This window comes from Lepidochelys olivacea (genome assembly GCF_965140295.1).
Source record: "Lepidochelys olivacea isolate rLepOli2 genome assembly, chromosome: 1".
In the NCBI taxonomy this organism is placed as follows: domain Eukaryota; kingdom Metazoa; phylum Chordata; order Testudines; family Cheloniidae; genus Lepidochelys; species Lepidochelys olivacea.
In genome coordinates this window covers 324,092,506-324,119,779 of record NC_140411.1, presented here as the reverse complement: position 1 = coordinate 324,119,779, position 27,274 = coordinate 324,092,506, and the positions used below count along the sequence as shown (strand labels likewise).

The 27,274-nt window shown below is 40.4% G+C and overlaps 2 protein-coding genes across 5 annotated transcripts; one reads left to right on the top strand and one right to left on the bottom strand.

Annotated features, from left to right (window-relative positions):
• Positions 1–4,248: 4,248 nt before the first annotated feature.
• ALG10 (ALG10 alpha-1,2-glucosyltransferase) lies at positions 4,249–19,931 on the bottom strand (the record flags this gene model as incomplete). Of its 2 annotated transcripts, XM_084620219.1 has the most annotated exons (4): positions 4,249–4,659; positions 13,839–15,018; positions 16,749–16,946; positions 19,767–19,931. In XM_084620219.1, 3 exons carry the CDS (start codon positions 19,929–19,931, stop codon positions 13,963–13,965), a joined length of 1,419 nt encoding a protein of 472 aa, XP_084476345.1. In that variant the 3' UTR covers positions 4,249–4,659; positions 13,839–13,962. The 2 variants fall into 2 exon arrangements, with proteins under 2 accessions (XP_084476345.1, XP_084476346.1); XM_084620220.1 differs by lacking the exon at positions 13,839–15,018 and having other exon boundaries at positions 4,258–4,659.
• On the top strand, positions 19,877–26,804 carry TPRKB (TP53RK binding protein). Of its 3 annotated transcripts, XM_084620243.1 has the most exons (6): positions 20,634–20,792; positions 21,125–21,165; positions 21,919–22,112; positions 22,906–23,028; positions 24,709–24,885; positions 26,215–26,804. In XM_084620243.1, the coding sequence occupies exons 1-6, from the start codon at positions 20,782–20,784 to the stop codon at positions 26,299–26,301; spliced, it is 633 nt and encodes a 210-aa protein (XP_084476369.1). In that variant the 5' UTR covers positions 20,634–20,781; the 3' UTR covers positions 26,302–26,804. The 3 variants fall into 3 exon arrangements, with proteins under 3 accessions (XP_084476368.1, XP_084476369.1, XP_084476370.1); XM_084620242.1 differs by lacking the exons at positions 20,634–20,792; positions 21,125–21,165 and adding an exon at positions 19,877–20,014; XM_084620244.1 differs by lacking the exon at positions 20,634–20,792 and having other exon boundaries at positions 21,142–21,165.
• The last annotated feature ends 470 nt before the right edge of the window (positions 26,805–27,274 follow it).

Here is a 27,274-nt window from a genome sequence, read left to right as displayed (position 1 = left end):
GAGTCCTGCACTTAGGACGAAAGAATCCCATACTCTGCTATAGATTGGGGACCGACTATCTAGGCAGAAGTTCTGCAGAAAAGTACCTGGGGATTACAGTGGACGAGAACAGTGTGCCCTTGTTGCCAAGAAGGCTAACAGCATATTGGGCTCTATAACTAGAAGCATTGCCAGCAGATCAAGGGAAGTGATTATTCCTCACTGTTCAACACTGGTGAGACCACACCTGGAGAATTGTGTCCAATTTTGGGCCCTTGACTACAGAAAGGATGTGGACAAATTGGAGAGTCCAGCGGAGGGCAATGAAAATGCTTAGCGGGCTGCGGCACATGACTTATGAGAGGCTGAGGGAACTAGGCTTATTTAGTCTGCAGAAGAGAAGAGCGAGGGGGGATTTGATAGCAGCCTTCAACTACCTGAAAAGGGGGTTCCAAAGAGGATGGAGCTAGGCTGTTCTCAGTGGTGGCAGATGACAGAACAAGGACTAGTGGTCTCAAGTTACAGTTGCGGAGTCTAGGTTGGATATTAGGAAAAACTATTTCACTAGAAGGGTGGTGAAGCACTGGAAGGCGTTACCTAGGTAAGTGGTGGAATCTCCATCCTTAGAAGTTTTTCAGGCTTTGACAAAGCCCTGGCTGGGATGATTTAGTTGGGGTTGGTCCTGCTTTGAGCAGGAGGTTTGACTAGATGACCTCCTGAGGTCTCTTCCAACTCTAATATTCTATGATTTCTGCTCCCCACCTTGCAAATAAGTGCTCTAACCACTGAGCTTATGGGATATTCTGATGTGGGGCTTCCTAAGTTTCCCCCGATTACGCTGTTCCACTGTGGATAAATAATGAAACAGTATTTAGAGCAAGAGGTCTGGGCTCTTGGTGTCCCATCTCCAATGTGGGCAGCCAAACCACCAGGCTAGAGTGTCATTCTCTCTCTCTCTGGCCCAATAACTAATTCATACACAGTGGAACAGCTTCAACAGGAGGGACTGGGAGAGCTCCCACATCAGAATATCCCATAGCTCAGTAGTTAGAGCAACCTCCTAAGAGGCAGGAAACCCCTGTTCAAAGCCTTTCTTCCTTCTTCAGCAGAGGGGGAAACTGAACCTGTGTTTCCCAGTGATTTAGAGCACTAAAGAAAAAAAGTTGTAAGGTAGGACATGTGATAGGTTCCTCCAGGGTGCCACCTGAAACTGGGGTACCTCTGCACCCACCTGTCCCACCAGCCTGGGCTCCCTTCACACTATATTGCTGAGCCAAGCCCTCAGGCTTCAGGCTGCACTTTACCAGCACACACACACACACAGGTAGGGACACATCCAGCTGCAGTTTCACAAAGATGCTGAGATCAGCTCTGCATGGGAAAGCTCAGCTAAGGAATTGCCCAGTACTCAAGTGCACCCCCCTCCTAGAGTGTAAACCCAAGATTATGTCATCTTGCACTGAACAGAGAACTATACAGCATAAACTCACTGAAATTCATCCCCCCACCCTCCCCCAATGTGGAGGAAGATATGAACAGCTTTTTGCCCCCCCTCCCGAGTTATGAATTCCACAAACTGGTTTTAGATCAAACATAAAAGTTTATTACCTGCAAAAGATAGATTAAGTAATTATAAAGGGTTAGCAAACAGATCAAAGCAGATCACCTTAGGAAATAAACAAAACCACAGACTGAGCTTAAGATACTGGAGAAATCAGTATAAGTAGCAAATTCTCACCCTAAATGTTGTTTTAGGCAGATTGCAGAGATTCTTGAAGGTCAGCTGCACTGACCTGCAGCTTAAAACTTCAGATATTTCATTCACAGGCTAGACACCCTTCCAGCCTGGGCTCAGTCCTTCTCTCCCCACCCCTTCTTAGTTTCCTAGATGTTAACAGCAGTCATCCTTGGTGGGGATTCAGTGAAGAACCAACCACAATTATAGCACTCCTCTGCCTTAAATAGGTTTTACATATGGCAGGAATCCTTTGTCTTCCAGTATGATTCCCACCCCAGCTCAGTGAAAAAGTACTAATTTTATCATGGAGTCCAGTATCAGGTGATGTGATCACATGACCCTCCAGCCACAACTAAAAGTCTGTTTGCAGTGTCCACAGGAAGGTGGGAGATTAGCATCTTCAAAGACTATTGTTTTTCCTAATGGCCCTTTCCAGCCTGCAATCTAGACTGATTGCATTCTGTCTAGTGGGCATTCCCCAGGTGTAAACAGATTTGTAATAGGTGCATAGACAATATTCCTAAGGTCAGATACAAAAATGATACATGCATACAAATATAATAATCATAATTAGTAAATCATAACCTTTCCAATGATATCTCACATGACCGATCTTGTGTAAAATACAATCTTAGATATGCTATAATCATATAACAATATTTCTATGAAGAATATGGGGCATAGTATAACAGGACACCTACACCTCTGGCCAGATTTTGAATGGGACCCACGCTGGAAGGCATGCCCACTAGATCACACATGAGTTAGGCAGAGGAACATTTAATCTTTCCATTGTTTGTGGACTGCACTGGGAATTAAGCAGGAGAAAGGCATCTGAACACCTCGCATGAGGCAGCAGTGCACATGCCCAGAGGCAGCAACTTAGACATTTGAGGAACTTTATTATGAAAACTTAGGCCCAAAGTGACTTTAGGCACCTACAGGGTCAGGCAGCAGCTGAACAGAGGGCTTGTGGATTAGTGCTTACATCTGGTACTTAGGTGACTAAATTCCTTGGTGGATCTGGGCCTTAGTTCTTTGGGAAAGGGACTGTGTCCTCCCTCTGTGTTACTTTAGCAGGTACCAAATGTGCCCACATCCTAATCAGTTCTTTTGGGCACTGTTATAATAAACACGACTGAAATGTAGAACCTCTGGGGTGAAATGTGTCCACAATTCAACTGTGCATAACTGCTTACAGCAGGAAGTGAAAAAGAGCCAACAAACTTCAAGTGTACTTTAAAAAGCCTAATTACCCAAATTGCAATTAGCCTAAGACAGGGGTTAATGTTCTTACTCCTACAAAAAGGATGCTCCCTAACACAATGGGGTAGCACTTCTTCAGTTCAGAGAACAGAGTGCCAGCTCTGAAATCAACAACATCCCTTACTGGTGTTCTCTTGAACCTGCATCTAAATACTAATTCCACCAGCCACTGCTCAGTTTTAGATATCTGAAGAGATCCCAGTAAAATTGACATGATTTATGTATTCTAAATCAAGCTGGGTTTTAAGCAATACTCTAAAATTACAGCCTTTGTAGATAGCAATCATCAAAAATATTCTATTTACATTGGGTAAATGACAAGCTTTTCTATAGCAATTGTAGTGGGGGCTCCTCACCCCTAGAGCACCCCCCAGCAGCTCCATACAGGGCTGCCGTTGCACCGCTACCTCAGTTTCCCAGGTGTTTTTAATTAGTCCCATGAGGCTTGTACATTGAACAGCACCCTTCAAGTGTCTAGTTTATTCAACCCCAAAAGCAGATCATCACAAAAATAGACCTCCCTCTCAGCCTCTCTGGCACCTACCAGGGTGTCTTCAAACCTGTGCTCATAGTTTCCCACAGCTCTCTTCCACTGAGCTGGAGCTATGGTTCCCTGCTAATTCAGGGGCCCTGCAGAAGCCTTATTGCTCCCTAAAGTGTCTAGTCACCTGCCCTGCTGTGTGGGAGGAGACAGCATTATGCTGGCCCCTGCTCCCAGGTCATTTCTTATTGCCTGGGTCAGAGGGGATACCTGCCTCACCTTCTCTGCAAGGCTCCAGGTCCTTAAAGATACGCTAACGAGATTCCTTTTAACTGCTATTTTTTCCCCAGGACCCTTTTCCCCTCTGTCCGTATCTCCTCAGTCCTTATGTGTAAGACCATCCCCAAACTCTTAAAGGACATGCATGTGATAGGGAGGACTGACTGGTAGCAGAAATGCTCTTAAGCAGACTACCCCATCACAACAATATATTTTGGAGACCTGATGGGAACAAATGGAATTCACATCTTATTAAAACAGATATGAAGGTAGCTAAAGAGTGTTTACATCACTGAAAAGATGTACAACAATATTTTTAATTAATTCAATGCAATTTGAATCAAACATACAGTGCACACAATGCCAAAAATTGGTAAAATATACAAAGAACCATTTATTTATTTAAAAACACAGAAAATATGTTCACGGCATCCCTTTGAAAGGGATCATATATATATACATATATACACACACATATAAAAACAGACTTGGAATTTGTATTTGTTTATTACTTTATAAAACATCTACATTAGTCTTTGGAGGATGAACAATATGAAAAAACATATAACAAAAGCATAGCAGTCACAAGTCCAATTAGCATAATACTTTTCTTGACAGCAAAGAGGCAGATTATATTTCTTGTATTTAACTATCGTTGTTTTAATAATTTGATGAACTATTACAAAACAGACATTCAGTGACGTCAGTCACACAAATGAGCAGACCTGTTCCAGGAGTACTTCCCATTCCAAAGGGAAATTTCCAGATGCTGTCAGCCACTAGTAGATTAAGAACTCCCCCCATCTGGCTATATACGTGAAGCAATCACTGTGCACCACCAATGGGAGAAGGTATCCAAAAACCAGCATGAATCACCTCTCTCCGCTTCTGCTCCTAGTAGCAACTCTCATTCCATCTGTAACAAAATTACAATAATGTTTTCCTTCTGAAAAATCTCTTTCTTTCCTTTTAGCTCCTGCAAGGAGCATCTCAAATTCTCACTGAAGACAAAGGAAGTTCAAAGAGTTCAGCATATTGCAGGACTGAGAACAAAGTCCTTAGAGATTAAAAGTGAAGCCCCACGGGCATTTTATCCAGATCCAAATGTCAATACGCCTGGGCTAGGCAAGCATTCATGTCTTAGAAACAAACTCTTTATTGCTAGAAAGAGTGAGCAACCAATCTGATTATGCTGGCTTAGCTCTAAACCACTCTTACTAAGGATATTTTGTAAGCAAATATTGTACAAGTCACTGAAATGCACATAAGGGACAGACACTAAAGCAAAAAATATATATTAGTGAGCCAAAACTTTTTTAAAAAATTAAGATTGTTAATACAGCACAAGAGTTAGAGATATGCAGGCAAATATTCTTGAGAAATTCCTGGCTCTACATATTTCAAGTACACCAAAAATTAAGTGACATTTAACACATAATAAGTCTACCATATGGCTCAAAGCCCTTTGAGTATACATTTTTCAAAAGTACACAGTCCAACAAAAAAAGCATGAATATTTTAGAAAGACACCACCTGTGCCAGTCTCACAAACACAATTACTTTGCTTTCTTTTCTCAATGTGTCTGTTTGCCATATTTGTATCTCAGGTATGGCAGAATGGCTCTCTGTCTAAAATATGGATGGGGTGAAACAGTTAACTCAAAAAATCAGTTAGGAAATTAAACAAGTTTCCTACTAAAAAGCTATTTTGACATTACACACCATAAAATACTATGTAAAGTAAGTACCTCATTTCAACAGTGAGCTTTCAGGCTTAATTTCTGTTTTTTCTAATATCAAGTATGAAAAGAGATCAAGGATTTCACAGACACAAAATACCAAATCTTGCTAGAATTAAAACAAATATTTTTAAAATAATAAGCAAAAATACATGGCTTTTAGAAACCTAACAAAAAGGTTAACAAATTAAGAACACAAACATTGTAGCTACACAAGTTATTGAAAAAGTTACATAAGGATATATGCTAAAGTACTTTAAATGTTTTAACTCTTGAACAGGAACTAAGGATAGGAAACATGACACTATAATTCAAAATATCATTAAAATAAATACCTGGTCATTTGAAAAAGATGGTTCAAGGCTGCCACCTTGTGAGGATTTTTAAAAGTGTGTATCACAAGACAAAATTAACCATCCCTCCTCAAAGATTACAAAAATGGACTACATCATTTTCAGAAAATAATTCTGAACATAAATTATGTACATTGTATGAGCTATTTACTATCAAAAGTTATTATAGTCCCCAATGAAGAAAATTTTATGAATGCACCTATCTGTAGTAGATTTTGCATCTGAAATGAACCAATATTATGTGTTGTTGAAGGATTAAAGAGGAATGAAGCAAGTCAAGTAACACTTCTAAGCAAAAGAAAATAGAATTACTCCTACAGGACTAGTCACACACTGTTGTCCAAAAGACCCCTGTAAATCTTTGAAACAATAATCTCATTTTTTGATTAAGAACTGTATGCAAAGCCCCTGTAGCTCAGCCTCTATTTGCTGACCACCACAATTATTTTTATGTAAAATATGTGCTATATTTTCCCACATTATAACAAAGCAAACACATTATTGTAGCTAATTCAATTGTACCTGCTCTTCTCTTGACTTTAAACTACATACATTGTTGAGCTAATAGGATCCACATGGCACAATGTTCTGAAGATTCAGAACAGGCTGCCCAGTGGGGACAGGAGGACAGTGAAGAAATTTGGCAGCATGTGACCTCCAGAAGAAGTAAGGGGAGCGTCCATGTACCAGCAACTCAGATACAGGTAAGTAACCATTTTCATGTTCTCTCCACAGGTACTAATGCAGAGAGTGGACTAGATGATACATCGGAGGGAAGGGAACAGAAGGAGACTCCGCCGATTGGAAGGCATGAGATGCACTGTCCTAGGGTTGGGGGTTCCACGACCACCGCTCCCAAGAGAAGGAGGCGGGTGGTGGTGGTCGGGGACTCTCTCCTCAGGGGGACTGAGTCACCTATCTGCCGCCCCGACCGGGAAAACTGAGAAGTCTGCTGCTTGCCAGGAGCTAGGATTCACGATGTGACGGAGAGACTGCCGAAACTCATCAAGCCCTCGGACCGCTACCCCTTCCTGCTTCTCCACGTGGGCACCAATGATACTGCCAAGAATGACCTTGAGTGGATCACTGCGGACTACGTGGCTCTGGGAAGAAGGATAAAGGAGTTTGAGGCACAAGTGGTCTTCTCGTCCATCCTGCCCGTGGAAGGAAAAGGCCTGGGTAGAGACTGTCGAATCGTGGAAGTCAACGAATGGCTATGCAGGTGGTGTCGAAGAGAAGGCTTTGGATTCTTTGACCATGGGATGGTGTTCCAAGAAGGAGGAGTGCTAGGCAGAGACGGACTCCACCTAACGAAGAGAGGGAGGAGCATCTTCGCAAGCAGGCTGGCTAACCTAGTGAGGAGGGCTTTAAACTAGGTTCACCGGGGGAAGGAGACCAAAGCCCTCAGGTAAGTGGGGAAGTGGCATACTGGGAGGAAGCACGAGCAGGAGCGCGCAAGAGGGCAGGGGTCCTGCCTCATACTGAGAAAGAGGGACGATCAGCGAGTTATCTCAAGTGCCTATACAGAAATGCAAGAAGCTTGGGAAACAAGCAGGGAGAACTGGAAGTCCTGGCACAGTCAAGGAATTATGATGTGATTGGAATAACAGAGACTCGGTGGGATAACTCACATGACTGGAGTACTGTCATGGATGGATATAAACTGTTCAGGAAGGACAGGCAGGGCAGAAAAGGTGGGGGAGTTGCACTGTATGTAAGGGAGCAGTATGACTGTGCAGAGTTCACGTATGAAACTGCAGAAAAACCTGAATGTTTCTGGATTAAGTTTAGAAGTGTGAGCAACAAGGGTGATGTCGTGGTGGGAGCCTGCTATAGACCACCGGACCAGGGGGATGAGGTGGACGAGGCTTTCTTCTGGCAACTCACGGAAGTTACTAGATCACAGGCTCTGGTTCTCATGGGAGACTTTAATCACCCTGATATCTGCTGGGAGAGCAATACAGTAGTGCACAGACAATCCAGGAAGTTTTTGGAAAGTGTAGGGGACAATTTCCTGGTGCAAATGCTCGAAGAACCAACTAGAGGCAGAGCTCTTCTTGACCTGCTGCTCACAAACCGGGAAGAATTAGTAGGGGAAGCAAAAGTGGATTGGAACCTGGGAGGCAGTGACCATGAGATGGTCGAGTTCAGGATCCTGACACAGGGAAGAAAGGAGAGCAGCAGAATACGGACCCTGGACTTCAGAAAAGCAGACTCTGACTCCCTCAGGAAACTGATGGGCAGGATCCCCTGGGAGAATAACATGAGGGGGAAAGGAGTCCAGGAGAGCTGGCTGTATTTTAAAGAATCCTTATTGAGGTTACAGGGACAAACCATCCCGATGTGTGGAAAGAATAGTAAATATGGCAGGCGACCAGCTTGGCTTAACAGTGAAATCCTTGCTGATCTTGAACACAAAAAAGAAGCTTACAAGAAATGGAAGATTGGACAAATGACCAGGGAAGAGTATAAAAATATTTCTCGGGGATGCAGGAGTGAAATCAGGAAGGCCAAATCACACCTGGAGTTGCAGCTAGCAAAAGATGTTAAGAGTAACAAGAAGGGTTTCTTCAGGTATGTTAGCAACAAGAAGAAAGTCAAGGAAAGTGTGGGCCCCTTACAGAATGAGAGAGGCAACCTAGTGACAGAGGATGTGGAAAAAGCTAATGTACTCAATGCTTTTTTTTGCCTCTGTTTTCACAAACAAGGTCAGCTCCCAGACTGCTGCACTGGGCAGCACAGCATGGGCAGGAGGTGACCAGCCCTCTGTGAAGAAAGAAGTGGTTCGGGACTATTTAGAAAAGCTGGACGAGCACAAGTCCATGGGTCCGGATGCGCTGCATCCAAGAGTGCTAAAGGAGTTGGCAGATGTGATTGCAGAGCCATTGGCCATTATCTTTGAAAACTCATGGCAATCGGGGGAGGTCCCAGACGACTGGAAAAAGGCTAATGTAGTACCCATCTTTAAAAAAGGGAAGAAGAAGGATCCTGGGAACTACAGGCCAGTCAGCCTCACCTCAGTTCCTGGAAAAATCATGGAGCAGCTCCTCAAGGAATCAATTCTGAAGCACTTGGAGGAGAGGAAAGTGATCAGGAACAGTCAGCATGGATTCACCAAGGGCAAGTCATGCCTGACTAATCTAATTGCCTTCTATGATGAGATAACTGGCTCTGTGGATGAGGGGAAAGCGGTGGACGTGTTGTTCCTTGACTTTAGCAAAGCTTTTGACACCATCTCCCACAGTATTCTTGCCAGCAAGTTAAAGTAGTATGGGCTGGCTGAATGGACTATAAGGTGGATAGAAAGTTGGCTAGATTGTCGGGCTCAATGGGTAGTGATCAATGGCTCCATGTCTAGTTGGCAGCTGGTACCAAGTGGAGTGCCCCAAGGGTTGGTCCTCGGGCCAGTTTTGTTCAATATCTCCATAAATGATCCGGAGGATGGTGTGGATTGCACCCTCAGCAAGTTTGCAGATGACACTAAACTGGGAGGAGAGGTAGATACGCTGGAGGGTAGGGATAGGATACAGAGGGCCCTAGACAAATTAGAGGATTAGGCCAAAAGAAATCTGATGAGGTTCAACAAGGACAAGTGCAGAGTCCTGCACTTAGGACGGAAGAATCCCATGCACCGCTACAGACTAGGGACCGAATGGCTAGGCAGCAGTTCTGCAGAAAAGGACCTAGGGGTTACAGTGGACGAGAAGCTGGATATGAGTCAACAGTGTGCCCTTGTTGCCAAGAAAGCTAATGGCATTTTGGGATGTATAAGTAGGGGAATTGCCAGCAGATTGAGGGATGTGATCATTCCCCTCTATTCGACATTGGTGAGGCCTCATCTGGAGTACTGTGTCCAGTTTTGGGCCCCACACTTCAAGAAGGATGTGGAAAAATTGGAAAGAGTCCAGCGGAGGGCAACAAAAATGATTAGGGGACTGGAACACATGACTTATGAGGAGAGGCTGAGGGAACTGGGATTGTTTAGTCTGCAGAAGAGAAGAATGAGGGGGGATTTGATAGCTGCTTTCAACTACCTGAAAGGGGGTTCCAAAGAGGATGTATCTAGACTGTTCTCAGTGGTGGCAGATGACAGAATGAGGAGTAATGGTCTCAAGTTGCAGTGGATATTAGGAAAAACTTTTTCACCAGGAGGGTGGTGAAGCACTGGAATGCGTTACCTAGGGAGATGGTGGAATCTCCTTCCTTAGAAGTTTTTAAGGTCAGAGTTGACAAAGCCCTGGCTGGGATGATTTAGTTGGGGATTGGTCCTGCTTTGAGCAGGGGGTTGGACTAGATGACCTGCTAAGGTCCCTTCCAACCCTAATATTCTATGATTCTATGGTTTTTCCCTCATATATAATTCAGCAGAAGTAACCTCAAAAGTTCAAAACTCACTCTTTTCTCTATATATTTCTCTGTTGTCTGAGGTGCAAGTTTTTTTGATTTTCCCAATATTGACTGTGGAAGATCACCCTTCACTTTCCTAGTTTAATAAAAAAAAAAAATCAATCTAGAGTTACCACTTTTGGATGCTGTTAAAACACGACGTTAGCTGCCACCCAGGACAAAACCATCTGCTTCAACAAATTAGCATGATGAAATTATTTTTTAAATGGATGCCTCATTAGAAACATTTACATTAATTCATTTTTATAATGCTTCAGTAAATCATTTCACCTACAAGACATTTTGGGGCTGAGGATGTGCCCCTCTGTTTTTAAAATTGCAGGCTGGCATTATCTCCCACAATAAATTTTAAAAATTGAAATATTTTAGGGGCAAAAGACAAAGATTAGAATTTTTCAAAACAGAAACTATTCTCTTCCAGGATTATTAAAATCACAGAACCTTGGTCCACTAAAAATAGATTAAAACAATGCCATTATTAATGGTAGTTGCAGAATTTCAAATGTGATTTCAGTAAATCTTGAAACCTTTCCTATGACTGATAGCATTGTGACTACGACCATATCTATTTCTGAAAAATACAGTATTGCTAAAATAATATTGCATTTGTTTTCTAAATTCACTGTTCAGGAATAAATTGAATTAAATCCAATAAAGAGCCTCTAGCTCATCAGCAAAAGTGATGTATATGTATACGTATTTATACAAAGTGAATGTATATTTGAAAGCCTTAACATCTTTCTCTCTCTCATATTCTGTGTTTTAGTAACTTACTAATGCATGAATACCAGAACTCCCTTGGTTGGGAACATTATTTGAAAGAACAGTGAGCTGTTAAGAATGCCAAATGCCTTTTTTTAAAAATGAAAAAGTAAGTATTTCAATTCCATCCTGCTTTTAAATTAGTAAGATACATAAGTACGGCCATTCTGGGTCAGACCATCTAGCCCAGTATCCTGTCTTCCGACAGTGGCCAATGCCAGATGGTTCAGAGGGGTGAATAGAACAGGCAATCATCAAGTGATCCATCCTGTTGCCCATTCCCAGCATCTGGCAAACAGAGGCTAGGGAGACTTCAGAGCATCAAGAACAGGAAGTAGCACCCTAAAGTATTCATTCAAAATGCAATTAACACATTTCACTGGGGAAGAAAATTCATGGTGTTAAAATGTTCAGGTGTTTCAGTTTGTAAACGTCACCCTTTTTATTTTAAATAGTTCCTAAGACCTATGTATAAGTCATTCATGAACTGCTTGATTACTAGTATCCTGTACTAAAAAGCCCATCAGAAAATTCATGGTGCTCTGAGTTCAGGGGGCTTCTACAATGGGTTCCCTTCTCTTTACAGGACCAGAAGAATATGACTGCATCACAATTTTTCTATGTTTAAATTCACTCTTTTCAACTGAAACACAACTGAGCTCTCTCAATTAAGGATAAGGAGAAAGAGAGCACAAAAGCTATCCATCCTTATGTTTATCTGAAAGACATTCAGATACCACAATATCAAGAGAGATCTACACAGAAAATATGTGTACATGGACTATATAAATTCAGACCCACTCTCCTTCATCTAATCAAGGAAAAGCCAGCTCTCCCATAACCCAAACATTCACAAAAGCTCGATCATGAAGAGGTCAGAATTCTAGACAAAAAACTACTTGAACCCCCTTGGTTAGCCCTTCCATTCTCCCCCACAGCAAAATTAAGGAGTGTGTGTTTAAAGTTGTATTTAAAGCTTACGCACACACCTTTTACATAACAACATTAATTACTGTTTTAATTAAACAAGCATAATGATGGGAGCCATGAAGAATTCTCTCCCATAAACTGTCACATTGAAATCGTAAATTAAGACAGTGGTACAGACTGGGCTTGGAAGCAATGATGTGTGGAGTGCTAGAAATGCAACCCAGCTCATGCTTCTGCTATCTCTTTCCCAGTTGGTTCTGTTATGTGGAATTATCTGAGTGGGCTTCCCTATTCAAATGCTACATACAGATTAACAATAAATTACAGTTATTGGAAGCAGGGCAAGAAAGAACCCAGGAAGCAGGGGAGTGCTTTAAATACCAATACTCAAAAGAAATTACTCACTGAAGGGTGGCTCTAAGCCTTCCTCAAGAGAAGTGGTGTGCGAGTATGCTGTGAATGGATAGATGGGATTCCAAGCCAGAGTGCAACATTTTGCATGCTGCACAGCTGAGAAATGACAGCTGTGGGTCAGTAACTACACATCTCTGACCTTCTGAGAAACAATTCCATTTCAGAATAATTGGAATGGTAGTCGTATAGGTTTTACAGGCTGAATTTGCTGTGAATACACAGACCTGACTGCAATATTTCAGTCCCAGAACAAGGAGTAGCTTGGAGACACTTCATTCTAGGGCATTCTATTTATAAAGCTGCTTTATAAGCTATTAGAAATGTCCAAAGAATGCTTGCAAGTCTAATTAAAGTAATTTACTGAGGGGAAAAGACACACCATTCTTTGATTCTGAAAATACACAAAGGTGCTTTTTTAAAAACAAAAATTTCCATATACAGTACACCTTTGTATGAAAAAAGTACTAGTTCTATATATATGGAAAACATGTAAAAGTACAATTAAATAATGCCATTGGTACTTTTTTAAGATTATATGTCAGATCTTAGAAACAATCAATTCTACTTGGGAGAACACTTACATCCCACTTAAGTGCAAACTTGTTAAGCATATAACCTCAGGACAGAGAAAGCCTATTATTTTAAAGAGTGTTCATTATACTAAGCTCCACAGTGTAATGATGTGTTTTAGAAACTGCTCCCTTTTTAACACGTCATGTTATCAAATGCAATCTTTTGTTGTACAATTACATGTATTTATGAAAAAGAAGGTTCATGAATAAGGTCTGCATTATGAGTTTATAAATACTGATCTAGGGTAAAATGTTCAAAACACCTAAGTGACTTAGAAGCCTAGGTCACATTTTCAAGAGTAACTTAGGCACTTAGCAGCCTAAATCTCACTGAAAGTCATTGGAAAGTAGGAACTTTTGAAAATTTTACCCCTGAAGAATCTGGGGTGAAATCCTGGCTCCACTGGATTTAACCCCTGATCTCTAACAGGTATGGATGGAAATGACCTATGCTGCAGATTTTTACTGTTTATGAAACCCGGTCATTACTGTTAGACAAATATTTAACTGCTGAAATACTTTGGAAACAAAACCCTACAATCTGAAATCAGAATGCTTACCAATTAATTTGCAATTTTTTTGGAAGTTTTATTTGTGCTGGTCTCTGGCCAAGAATTTAACTTTTACTCCAACATTTCCAAGTATCACTGTTACGTCTTTCTTCAGAGCCCCCACTAGAGGAAAAAGTTTTAAATATTTACCATAGAACAACAGTAGTATTATGAAATATGACCGTAAACATCTCCCTCATTTCATATTAATTGCAGAATGTTTGGAAACACTTCTGTATTTTCCCTGATGCCATATTTATTAAATCCAGGACTCTAAAGCCTTATAAATTTGGTGTAATACCCTATCATGCAGAAACAGTAAATCAAATCTCACATTCATTTCCAAGAATATAAATATCCAACTCACTTCAGTCCCTACACCGTCCACAGAAAAGTTACATATAGCAATACACTCTACTTAATTTTAGGGCTCGTAGTCACTTATTCATTGCAGAAAAGGCACAGAATTGAGTCTTCTTAAGAGTACAAAATCACCACATGAACCTCTGGATTTCTTCACTATTTGGCCACTGAAATGTTTTGTTCAGAAATAAATGAAAGCTTACTGCATTCACAACAACATATAAAGTCAGCTCAAGGAGAAGCCTGGAAAGAGGTGGAACTGGAATATTGAGCCTATATATTAAAAATGGCAAAATGAAGTAACGAAATTCCAGTAGCTTTTGAGGAACTGTGACAGCAAACACACATACAAAATATATTAAGTTCCAGAAAATAGATTTTGATTTCAGTGAGTCAGCCAAACTCCAGCCAGCAAATATATAGGCTGGAACAAATATGTATTTCACAAGGTCATGTCTTTGGAAGACTTTTCTCCATACATAAAATGTGTAATGTCTGTTATCTCCAATCAAGTATTTATGAACATATGTAAATTTCCAGACCAGGAATAAAGAGATGGCAATGAGTATGCTATATTGAATCAAGTGCTTCCGTACTGATCGAAGGAAATTTCCAATTTTATTAGGTGTCATTAGATGAGGAAAGGAAAAAAAGAGAGTAAAGGAAAAAAAGTAGAACAGTTGAGGGATGTGGAAACAGGCTTCATGGCTACTCCTGTCACCAACAACTATTCCACCATTGATTACCACAAAAGCAAAGAACACAATTACTAAGAGGATGTACGGCCAGGTCAAAACAACAAGAGTTACTAGGTTTTTAAATGACATGATGTACTCAGTAAGAAATTGTACTACTTTGATTAATTCTGAAAATGATCCCTTCGTTGCTGAAATCCTTTCTTCTTTTTTCTTCTGTAATTCTGTCTTCCAAGCTTCACTTAGCTTTTGTGCAACAACACTTCCCCCACAGAAAATAGTCCATATAATATTTGTTTGACGAAACATAAAGCCACAAAACCCGAGTAGGGCTGAAGTTTTATGGTTACCATAAAGGCACATTAAATATGCAAACAGAGTAAAAAACACTGATCCTGTGTCTGTATAATAAAGGAATGTAAAAAAATAGAGAGTAGGAAACATTGCAAGGGTTAACGTAGATAAGATTCTCTGGAAACCAGACACAGTCTAGAGAGAGAGGGAGAAAAAAAACTATCAGTAGTATTACTTCCATCAAGGAACAAAAATCACAATTATTTAAAGGGTACCATTCTTTAGAATCCTCAGTACCATAAAACAGCATCTCTTCTGAGCTGAATCAGTTTTTATTACACCAGTATGCACACTGCACTCAATTTATTGTCAACCTTCTGCTACACTAATATGGAACATAAGACAATAAAACATAAGAGAAATATGAGTATGTAGAATATTAGAGCACTGCTGGTGATTTAAAAGTAAACTGTGAAGACAATAGGAAAATTACATTCATTTCAATTCTATTTTAGGTGTTTATATAGTGTCTGTCATGGTATATCTAAGGCCCCATCCTGCAACTATCTTACTGCAGTTCCCTATGACATCCAGAATGCACCATTCTCTGACAGCATAGTTACCATAACTTCTGCTGAAACTGGCCATAGAGCATCATTTAAGCCTATTTAATCTGTGCTGCAGTTTCTACAGTTCCTTTTCATTATTATTTTATAAAGTAATAAAGAAACTTTGGGGAAAAAAAAGTCTTATAGTTGAAAATACTAAAGCCAACACTTTCACTTATATACCGGGTACTTTACATTTATATTTGCATCTACAAATATAAAATAAAAGCTATTCCAAAAGAATGAATTCTTTATTAAATTAGACCCTGACACATGCAAAGATTTATGCATGTGTTTTTTAAGAGATGACTTTATCCTGGATTGAGAATATCTATATGGAGAGATGATTTCTGATGATAAAGGGATCCTTAATCTAGCCGACAAAGGCATAAACTGATCTCAAGGTTGGAAGCTGAAGCTAGGCAAATTCAGACTAGAACTAAGGTGCAAATTTTTAATTAGGGTAATTAACCACTGGAACAATTTACCTAGGGATGTTACTTGAAATCTTTATATCAAAATTAAATATTTTTCTAGACAATAAGTTTTAGCTCTGTAATGCTCAGACCTCAGTGGTTCAGGAGCCAAATTAGTGATTAACATTTCCCAAAAGAGCCACAGTTGTGTGAATTCATTGTTTCATTTGCTACAGTACTATATATTCATATTTAAACAGCATGACCGGGGAAATATTTTGTATGTATGTATATATAAAATTATTCTAGCAGCAAAATGACTGACCAAGTATTATTATTTTATCAACTACAATTGGTTAATAACATAGTAAAAACATCCTGATTGGTTAATAATTAAATCACACAGTGTTTTAATATTATGTGCTGCAAAGAGTCACAGAAGACACATTAAAAAGACGCCTGTGGCTCACAAGCCTCAATCTGAGTATCACTGTTCTAGCTCAACCCCAAGTTATGGGCTTGATGAAGGAATTACTCGGTGAAGTTCTAATGCCTGTGTAGTGCAGGTCAGACTAGATTGCCATAAGGGTCACTTTCAAGCTATACAAATCTATTAATATTAACTTTATAAATACAGTAGTCCCATCAACTTGAACAGGACTGTTCAAATGTGTAAAGTTGAACACAAATGTAAGTCTTTACAGCATCAAGTCCTAAGGGAAGGGAAAAAACCTGGTTTTAGAGAAGAAGGAAGGAGCCAATAAAATAATCTAAATGATATAAATATTTGTTGCATAAAACTGAGGAGATCTGAAACTCCTCATATAGTAAGGGATAGCTTAGAGTTTAATCAAAATTTGTATTTATTACTGTATGTAATTCTAATGGATTCAGAGTGTACCTTGTTTTTATGATGTATCTTGCACAAAAGCAAATACAGTAAGTAGAAGTTCCCAACACTGAAAAGGAGATTAATAAATCGGAGCATTCCTGTAGAGCACACTACACTTCCAGACCATCCAAAGAGCCAAACTGCAGGTTTCACTATTCCAACCGACATCAAGTATAAGCCAGGCAATGTAGTGATCATGGGGTCCCACTTAAAAATAAAAAAAAAACCAGGGGATTAAAGGATTGGGAAAACCCAAAGATGCATCACAGAAACAATTAAAAACAATAATAGGTTTATAAGTAGTTCTATCTTACATTCCAACTCATTAATTTTCCATTTAGATATGTTATATTGTAAAGGTGAGTATAAATTCTGAAAACACTTTTGCACACAACTAACGTGTTTCATGCAAGTAGTTCCATTAAGTTATTGGTCATCTTTATATTCAGTATTAGTCAGATCAGTAAACAAAAACAGTCTCAACCTACTTTCAATCACAAAAAAAAAAGTTTTAGTTTTTTTTTTTTTTAGTATTCTACGGATTTTGGTTTTGGAAAAAACAATCAATCATTTTTATCTGGAAGAGCTAAAGACAACATGAAAAGGAAAAGAAATTGCACCTATGCCCTTTTTTTGCTTCTTTATGATGTATACAAATGTTTCCTCTCCACTAACCCAGCCATAAAAATGTGTATTTTTCTGCTTGGTTTTTGTTTTGTTTTTACATGACTAGACATTTAGGTTTCTCTACCCTATTATTTTTCTTTAAAACTTTATGGACAACCAACTGACAAACCAAAGGACTATGTCACTAAGTGCACCAAGCAAGTGAAACTTGACTGCAAGTAGAAACCAGACATCTATTAAAATCTCAGTTTTTGTTAATACCTAACAGACAACTGTTAGAAGAAAAGAGGTAGATAAGTGGTAGATGCCTAGTTGCTTCGGAGATTGACTGGATAGATTTTCTAAATGGAATAACCCTGCAATCCTGGCAGAAGGTGGACTAAATGGTTTTGATTTTGTTTTCTTTTTTCCCATTCCCTCCACCTTTGTCCTTTATTCCTCTTTGTCAATGATGTCTAGGGTAGATTTATTCTCTTTAGTTTTTACTTTTTCTTTTATTTTTTCCTCCATTTTTTTTCTACCCCTCTGTAACCTCTGAGAACAATTCCCATCTACTTCCCCATCTTAGCCAAACTCAGGGCAGACCATTCTTGGCATTACTGATATATCGTAAGTAAAAATAACAAGCAAGCAAAAATCCTTAATTTTAAAAAAAATGCCAAGCCTTCTTTATATATCATAAACAAAAAAGGGCCCAAGCAATATTTTCCTTCCTTGTGGTCACCCTTAAGTGAAACATAAGTACTGTACATGCATTCCTCAAACTATTGTTATTAACAAGCACTTATTAGCTGAGAAATTATGACTATAATTATACCATCACATTTTTCTGTTGCTAGCTAAGGCCTGACAATTGCTCCCCCTCAGAAATAACTTGTGCGGTCCACCAACCAGTAAGAATTGTTAAAAGCTCATCTCCACTTCTCACATAATTTGAGTGCCAAAGCAGTTTAATCTGCTCCAGCAAATAGGAGGCATATATTCTAGAAAAAAGGTTATGTCTACACTGCACATTTCTTTCTGTGGCATGAGGAATACATACACAGGTAGTCCCCCTAGAATGCATATCTATAGCAGCACAGACATTAGGACATGACTTAAGCAAGTAAAGACACACCTGAACAGTGTTAGTATATACCCGAGTACATACCCTGTACTCTCTACCTCCCAAGCCATACATCACTGCTGCTGGAGCCTCTCCTAGCCACAGGAAAAGACTCCCACAGCAGGGAAAGATTCTGGCAGGGGGGAGGCAGACAGGAAAGAACCCAGTAGCTCCATGCTGTTGGAGTCTTTCCCTGCCACAAGGAAAGACTTCTCCAGCTCCCCACTGCTAGAGTCTTTCCCTGCTGCTAGGAAGGGCCCTGGCAGGGAGGAGGCAGCAGGGAAAACCTACTTTTCCTGTTGCATCCCCCCCGTCGCCGCCGCCGCCAGAGTCTTTCCTCACCACAGTGAACCGCTGCAGCAGTGGCAAGCTGCTGAAGCCTTTTCCTGCCAACGCCACCAGAGCCTTTTCCTGATATGCATAGCTATATACACCATACTGCGGGTGAAGCCTGCTTTCCACTGTGGCCTGTAGCTGAATACACCCTACATGCCGCACCTGTGGTGCTCAGTGTGTAGACATAGGTAAAGACAGCTCCACCGCTCCCATCCAAACAGAACAATGATTGATACCAAAAAACAAAGAGGTATCCAAGGGTGCTGGAACAATTGGTATAGTGCTGGTGCTGAGAGCCCTTGCACCAAACTGTAAAATCCTGTATGTGCTGGAAACCACTTCAAGCCAGGGGATGCTGCAGCATCCCCAGCTCTCCTGGTTCCAGCAAATGTGGAGGTCCCATAACTGACTGTATTATGCCATGTCAGGATGGCGACAGAGAAAATACAGGAGGATCGTGCTCTGAGTAGTGTCATTCCCTCCACTGGAGTGTAACTGGAGTGGGGGAGGAGATAAGGAGCAGGACGGCTTGAGACCCTGCCTCGAGCTGGGGCGTCCAGAGCTTGGGGCTGTCACGACGGCCAGGCTCCGGCTCCCAGGCCTGTCTGAGCGCTAGGCTCCCAGCCACGCAGCAGGCACCATGGCGGGGCGGGGCTGCGTTTCCACAGAGGTTCGTGGAAATGGAAACATTCCGGTTTGGGCAGCATTTGCCCGCAGACAACCCGATCGGACCAGCCGGCTCTCCGCAGGCTCCTCGGGGAAGGCCCCGGGGGCGGGAGCTGGGGCCCGCTTAGCGGAGCAGGCGGCGCCCTGGGTAGGGGTGGCACAAAGCCGGGGCTGGGCCGTGGCTCGGCAGCGCCCTGTCACAAGCGGCCCCGGCGGGGGCGGAGGTGGGGGCCCGTGCGGGCCGGGCCTGGCCGCGACCCCGGGGCGGGGCCGCCGGGGAGCCCCGTACGCACCTGCTGGAAGAGGCCCTCGCAGTAGGCCTGCGCCTGCGGGACGTGGAAGGCCTCGTCCATGTAGGGCGCGCGCTGCTGGCGGTTCAGGGCCGAGAAGAGCAGGCACGCGAGCAGGAAGGTGCCGCTGATGGCGGCGGAGAAGCCATAGGCCTCGGAGCGCTCCATGGCGCGGGCCGGCCGGAGCTCGGGGCGAGCCTGGGTTTCCGGGGAAGGAAGGGATTGCCCGCAGCACGCGGAGGAGGAAGCGGGTAGGTCGGGCGGACGGACAGACGGACGCGCGGGGAGGGAGCGGCTGAGCCGGACGCGGAGCGCTGCCCACGCCGGCTGGCAGCTGAAGCTCCCCCTGCTCTGAGCAGCCCCAGCGGGAGCGCTCCGGGGTGGGTGATGCCTCAGGCAGGTGCCTGCGGGAGAGGGCTGGGTACTGTGCAGGGCTGAATGCCCCTGCCCCGTGTCCCACGATGGGAGGCCAGAGCCCCTGGAAGTGGCACTGTGGCCGCCCCTCGTCTGGCGTCTCCGGTCAAGCAATGGACAGACAGGCAGGCAGAGCTCGGGAGCGATCGGGGTGAACTGTGACGGGAGCTGTAAGACCTAAAGCTTTTCTCTGTCCCTGCCAGAGCATTGCAGAGCCACCTCGGCCCACTGTTACACCACTTCAGAGGCGCCTTCCACCTCCGGCCGGCGGCCTGGAGCTGATGATAATTGGAGCTAATATTGCTTACGCTTTTTTTTCTGTTTTTTGACTAAGAAAAAATTCTTAGTAATGATATGATGATTTTTTGTCTTGGGCATATTCAGATTAATCACATACAATGGATTCAATTTCTAAAGTTAATTTTTAACTTCTTTTGTCCGAGTAAAAATAACAAATGGAATATTTTACAAATCTTTTTACAATGTATTAACTTTTACATAATGATCGTGTTTACTTATTTTATTAAAGAAGAGAGAAAAGGAGGAAAGAAAGCATATGTAAAACTGAATCAGACCATAGTCACCGAAGGCCTGTGCAGTAATTATGTTTATAAAAAGAAAAGGAGGACTTGTGGCACCTTAGAGACTAACCAATTTATTAGAGCATAAGCTTTCGTGAGCTACAGCTCACTTCATCGGATGCATATCGTGGAAACTGCAGCAGGCTTTATATATACACAGAGAATATGAAACAATTTGTTTCATATTCTCTGTGTATATATAAAGCCTGCTGCAGTTTCCACGATATGCATCCGATGAAGTGAGCTGTAGCTCACGAAAGCTTATGCTCTAATAAATTGGTTAGTCTCTAAGGTGCCACAAGTCCTCCTTTTCTTTTTGCGAATACAGACTAACACGGCTGCTACTCTGAAACCTATGTTTATAAATACTCCAGTGTGCTTTCAACTCCCATTTAAGAGAAGGGCAGGTCAGTACCTTGTTAAGATCTTAGAGGACTGGGACCTTCCAGTGGACAGCTGACTGGTCACATACTGCTGCCTGGGCTTCCTTCTTGTTTCCATCTGCCAAACTTTCATCTGCCAGTACTTCCTTATTATTTTTTCCATATCAACTACTGAGATGTCATCTGATTGTGAATGGCTGGGGAAGTGATTTGCACAATCCTGAGTAGGAGAGGTGGTGGTCCATACTAAGAAAATATTTGCAAATTCCTGTCTTAACACATAGGAGTGGTTATTTTATGCAGTATTTTTGTAGCTGTGTCAGTCCCAGCATGATAGAGATGCCTGCTGGGTGAGGTAATATCTTTTATTGGTGAGCAAGACAAGCTTTCTACCTTACACAAAGTTCTTCTTCAGCTCTGGGAAACTTAATCAGAGTGTCTCAGCTAATAACAAGGTGGAACAGATTGTTTAGCACAGTGCTTTTCAATCTGTGCTCTGTGAACCCGTGCGGGTCTGCAGACTATGTCTAAGATTTCCAGAAGGGTCCACACTTCCATTCAAAATTTGTTAGGGGTTTGCAAATTTAAAAAAGGTTGAAAACCATTGGTGTAGCATAAGTAGTTAACACATATTTCAAGGAACCATTCAAGGTGAAGTGACCCATATTTTATAGTATTTGCCACTTAAGCTTCATTAAGAACTTTGTCTCTTTCAGAATAATGTTTATCTTAAGTATTATGAATCCTGTGCAGTAATTATGTTTATAAATACTCTAGGTTTGGCTGTTTTATACTGGTTCAAGGCAAACTCACTCTTTTGTTACAAGATGCAGCATTTCACACGTCAACTGGAACTGTTTCCTGACTGTAGTGTGACTCTTGTTTTGTTTAATGATGTCAAAAATGCTGTTGCTCTAAGAAAAAAAGCAATGGAAGGATCTATTGATGGAGCATTAATAAATCCTGCAATGGTAAGCAAATCACCAAATAATTACACATTGTAACTGTTTATATTGTATTACAGTTTTGTAAGCTATAATTCCTTCTCTGGATATGTTTGTATTCCTGCAAGCTTCTGCATATGGTTGGACTTCTGTGCCTATCCACAGCCCCATGGACTTCATGCAAGTGTAAGGGTCCACCCATGCAGATCTGATTGTAGGATTGGGCTTTAAGAGTTTACAGCCTTCTGTCTTTGATTCACTTCACCTCCTAGATGTAGCTATTTGAATGATTTACTTCCATCTGTCAAAGTAAATGCTAATCATTTAAAGATTTAGTTCCAGAAATACAGTAGTTTGAATAGTCTTCATGTCCTAATATCTAACATCTGGAGCCTTTGTTCTTCTTTAACTCCATAACTATTTTCAGAACCTGCCATTACCTTTTGTTAGCAATAGCAAAGCAATGGTTGGAGGAGAGAAAAAGAACTTTATTAAATAATCCTGACACATTAGATTACTGGATTTTATTCCAATTCTTTGATTTGAGACAGTTTAATCTGTGGTGTTATTCATCCATCACTAAGGGACAGAGTCAGTCATCCTAACGGGATGAGTACTACCTGTCTCAGTGAGTAGTCCCATTGACTTCAATGGGAAGATCACAGAATAATCTTCTGCTCAATGTAAGGATGGCAGATTTTAGGGCAGTAAACCAGGAGTGATTGAGTGAGAAAGTTAACATTATTAAGATTATATGATTTGAATGGGGGAAAAAACCTAATTCTTTATAGTTTTAATCTATTCCTATTCTGTTCTGCAGATTGTTGATCCATTTCAGATACTTGTGGCAACAAACAAAGCAGTTCACCTACACAGGATTGGTAAAATGAAGACTAGAACTCTTAATGCAGAAATTATTTTCAACCTTTCCCCAAACAACAATGTAAGATTTACTTTGCTGAACAAATGTCTCTGTTGCCAGATGAACTTTCCAAAATCCACCCAGCCAAGCTGAAAATAAGCATTAACTGAATACTGTACTTGTCTCAAGGGCCCAATTCTGTGAGGTACTGAGCTCCTTTCTTAGATCGCGACAATGGTTAAACTTCCGTGGTCATATTTCAGTGCACACTTATCAGCTCTCAGTGTTATGACCTCTCCTCTAGGTCATCCCTGAGAATCCAGGAATACTCCTGATTGGCCAATTTTCTTTTTTTTGTGGACTGCAGGTGGTAGCAGCCCTTAGTCTGACATAACAAATAAGTTCAGATTTTTAAAATTACCACAATACAAAGAACAGAAAATACAATTTTGGCTTTTCTCATTCAATTTACACTTTTAAAACACTGTGGAAAACAATATACGAGGATAAACTTGCATAAAATTAATGATCAATTGATCCATTTTGTCCATAGCAAAATTAATTTCATACAATCCTTTATTTTTGCCACCAACCAAGCAAATATGAGAACTGTCCAGATAACCAAACTATTATAATTGCATAACAAATATTCTAATTTTTGAGTCAATAAGACAAAGGACTTCTGAGCCAAAACTGGAAAAAACTTGTATTTCTCTGATGACAATAAGCGCTACAAAATAATAAGTAATGTGGCAAATCTTCAACATGGCTAGACCTACATGTGCATAAACAATTGTGCCTCCCAGTGCAAGCTCGCTTCCTTTTTAAGAAAGCCCCCTTTGTTTGAAAATTGTGTGTTTCTAATTAGCTTATTATTAAGATTTCCACATACTTCTCTATTATACCCTAAGTTCCAGAAAACCCCAGGAATGAAAAAACTTGCAAAAGCAAGGGCAATTTTAAAGTTTTATACTTATTAAGGTGTTCCTCCAGAATGTAAATTCACATTCTGAATGCATAACCAGTCATTAATATAGAGGAATTGTGCTTTTGGTTGAGATAAAGCATTCACTCACCTCTGCCGTAAGTAAGAGTTGGGACAGAATTAGGAAGACCAAACATTTTCCTCAAAAATATATTTTTGCACTATCTCTAATGACCTAAGAACAATTTTCAAGTCCCAAATTTCTGTACCACTGAATATTTGAGCACAAACTTTGCCTTAAACGCTCTGAGCACTGAAGCAATTAAATTACCTCCATGTATATATGAGGAAAAATAAAGAACTGCTTGTATAGACTTTAAGGCATGCTCCTTAACCTTCTGTATATGCTTATCCTATTTATCACTGCATGTAAAAAAAAAAAAATGCCCAGATAAGAAAAGGACTTGATTTGTTCAATACAGTGGTCATTGTCCATTTACGCAACTTTGGTCTGTGGCCAAAGGTAATTACTTCAGTTTTCTGATCATTTATGAATATACTCTCCTGTTGAGGAAAAAAAAAACCAATAAAATTTCTCAACAAACACTTTAGACACAAAGGTATTTGGGACAACAAAATCATATGACTTACTAAAGTAAAAATTGGGTCTGTATTCTCTGCTGCTATAAACTGGCACTGCTCCACAGGTGTAGAACTATGCCAATTTACACAATTAGAAAATTTAGCAAAATGATTGAAAAGATTATACCAGATGCTTGCTTCCATGTAATAAGAAAATGACCAATACAATTTCAATATTTCTCATTTTATCTTAGATTTCAGATGCATTGAAAAAGTTTGGTATTTCAGACAATGATTCTGCAGTGCTCATTGTTCTGATTGAAGATAAAGAAAAAACTTTAAATCTGGAAGGCATAATATCTCAAGTGGAAGGTCAGCAGGTTTCTTTAGCAGAACTCCACAAAATAACAGATATAGCCAAAGTTAAAAAGGTTTGTAAAGGCTTATTTTAAGAATATATGAAATATGACTGGGGCTGGTATATTTTACTTAACTAGCTCATTAAATCCAAATTGGCTTCTAAAGATTCCCAAATCTGTAGTGTGAGTACTCATTACTTTTCTTTCACCTTGTGGGTTTTCGTGTATGTGATTGGAAACTTTTGTTTTAAGTGGAAATAGAGTATTTGTTTGCTGCTGCTTCTGTTCAGGGAATTTCATTTTTCAATCCAGCAGCATCCAAAACTGTCACTGGCTTCAATGAGAGTTTTGGATACACAAGGAATGCTAGGTTGAGTCCTTTTGAGGTTTCTCACAACAGCAGGCCCAAATACTGCAAAGATTTACCCAATTTCTTAACTTAAGGCATGTGAATAACCCAATTGGAGGGTCCTAAAATAATAATATTGAGTTGACAGGCTGCTGGCAGTTGCTTTAGAAATCAAAAGATTTTGCAATAATGTCATAGCCTTTATTTTAAGTCCTTGCTGCTTTTTTTGACGTGTGTTATAGACTTCTGGAAACCCAAACAGGAGTGTGGTTAACTGTGCTAGAAAATAAAACAGCTGTTCAGTGCCTGAAACTCTTCATCATATAATAGATCTATTTAAAGTAATGGATGCAAACCCATTTTCATATTTAAACATGATCAGCAAAGGACTTTTTAAAAGCTGTTTGTGCCCTTTTTTCTTTTCTATAATATGTAAAGAAGACTTGGGCTATTTAAAAAAAAAAAACCTCCTTTTTTTTACCTTTAGAAATATCAAGAATGTCAAGTCTAGTATTCCTTGCTTTTGCTGGAGAAACTTTCATAAATCTTTGAGATGTGTGTTGGGAGCTCTCACACTTAAATGAGGGGCAAAGGTGTTAAATATGTAAGAGACAGATCCTGTGCGGAATCCTGGTCCCATTGAAGACAGTAGGAGTTTTGCTAGGGTGAAGATTTCAGTCCCAGTTTCCAAAATGCTCATTATGTTAAAAAAAGTTAATGAGATGCAAACCAAAAAAACATAAAGCTCTTAATTGCGGGCTAAAAGTCCCATTCCTGCCGTTTCTTCCTTTCACTCTCTTGCCTCCTGTGATGTAAAAATTTGTCTAGGTCCTCAGTCTCCATCAAGTCTAGCCTGAAAGACAAGATCTACATTTCTAATGTTTAAAAAAAAAAGGGGGGGGGGAGAGAATCTTCAAAAATACTTAAATATCTCCTTTATAAAGAAATGTGTTTTGTTGTTTTGGGGGGGGGGTTAAGAAAAGGGGTACATGCCCACCTTTTTTCTTTTCCGTGTAACCTTTACATGTTGGGGTTTTTTTTTGTTTCTACAGATATACAGACTTACTCCACAGGAAGAAAAAATTGGCACGTTACTTGATGGCATCATTTGCAGAATGTCAACAAAAGATATTTCATGAAAACATTCAAATAAAATCCATTTTAAAACTACAGGAACAACTGTTGCAACCATTCTTACTAGTTTTGGACTCTGTCTCAATTCTAAAATACTTTGCACTCCTTTATTTTGCGTGGAAAAGTAAGAAGAGTCACTAAAACATTCTGTGAAAGAAACGGTCAGGACCTAAACCACTAAAGGAACACTGAAGCAATATTTTATCTTCAGCTTCATTCAACTTCAGAAATGTCAGTGCAGTACTGAGCAGAGTTTGAATTCTCACAACTTGTACAGATTCTACTCAGTGTTTTATTTAAAAATATTATTTAAAATTTTTCCCAATATCTTTTAACTGGTCATAAACATAAGGTTTCAAAATCTATTACTACTTACCTTTGTAGTAAAGTGCTTTAAGATCATCAGATATGCCACGAACAGTGCAAACTATTTTTATTTTCCCCAAGGCCTGCAATGACTTGGTTTGCATGGGCACGGAGAATAAAGGATGATATGGAGACATTTTTAGCTGCTAAGTGTTTATGTATATATCATACTTGTCTAACCATCATTCACTAGGAGAGCATATACAAACTGCTTCTTGTGATTTCCTAACACTCACAAGTGTCTGTCAAAAACACATAGAAAATGGGTCCCTGCCCCAAGGAACTTACAATCCAACTGAGAGATTTGACAAATGGGGATAACACATACACTATGGAAGGGGGAGAGGAGAGGAAGGAAGCAGCTCATAGAGCTGTGTTTACATTGCTATTCTGTATTAGTGATGCACATTTAGTAGGTTCATAAACTTTAGTGTAAATGCACTCATTTATTTGTAGATACTGCAGAAGTTAGTTTTTAGGAAGGATTTGAATGAGGTAATTGTGGAGGCTTGAACAAATTTTTGGAAGACATTCCAAGCATAAGAGCTAACAAGGAAGAAGCCACAGAAATGTTTGCAAGAGTAGATGTAAGGGGTATTGAGGCTGGTGTCA

Excerpts from the sequence above, each read along its gene's own strand:
- TPRKB (XM_084620242.1), top strand. The coding sequence starts at position 19,930 with ATGGCGCGGGCCGGCCGGAGCTCGGGGCGAGCCTGGGTTTCCGGGGAA. Across the intron at positions 22,113-22,905 it reads CATTAATAAATCCTGCAATG|ATTGTTGATCCATTTCAGAT; the intron begins GTAAGCAAATCA and ends TCTGTTCTGCAG. Across the intron at positions 23,029-24,708 it reads ACCTTTCCCCAAACAACAAT|ATTTCAGATGCATTGAAAAA; the intron begins GTAAGATTTACT and ends ATTTTATCTTAG.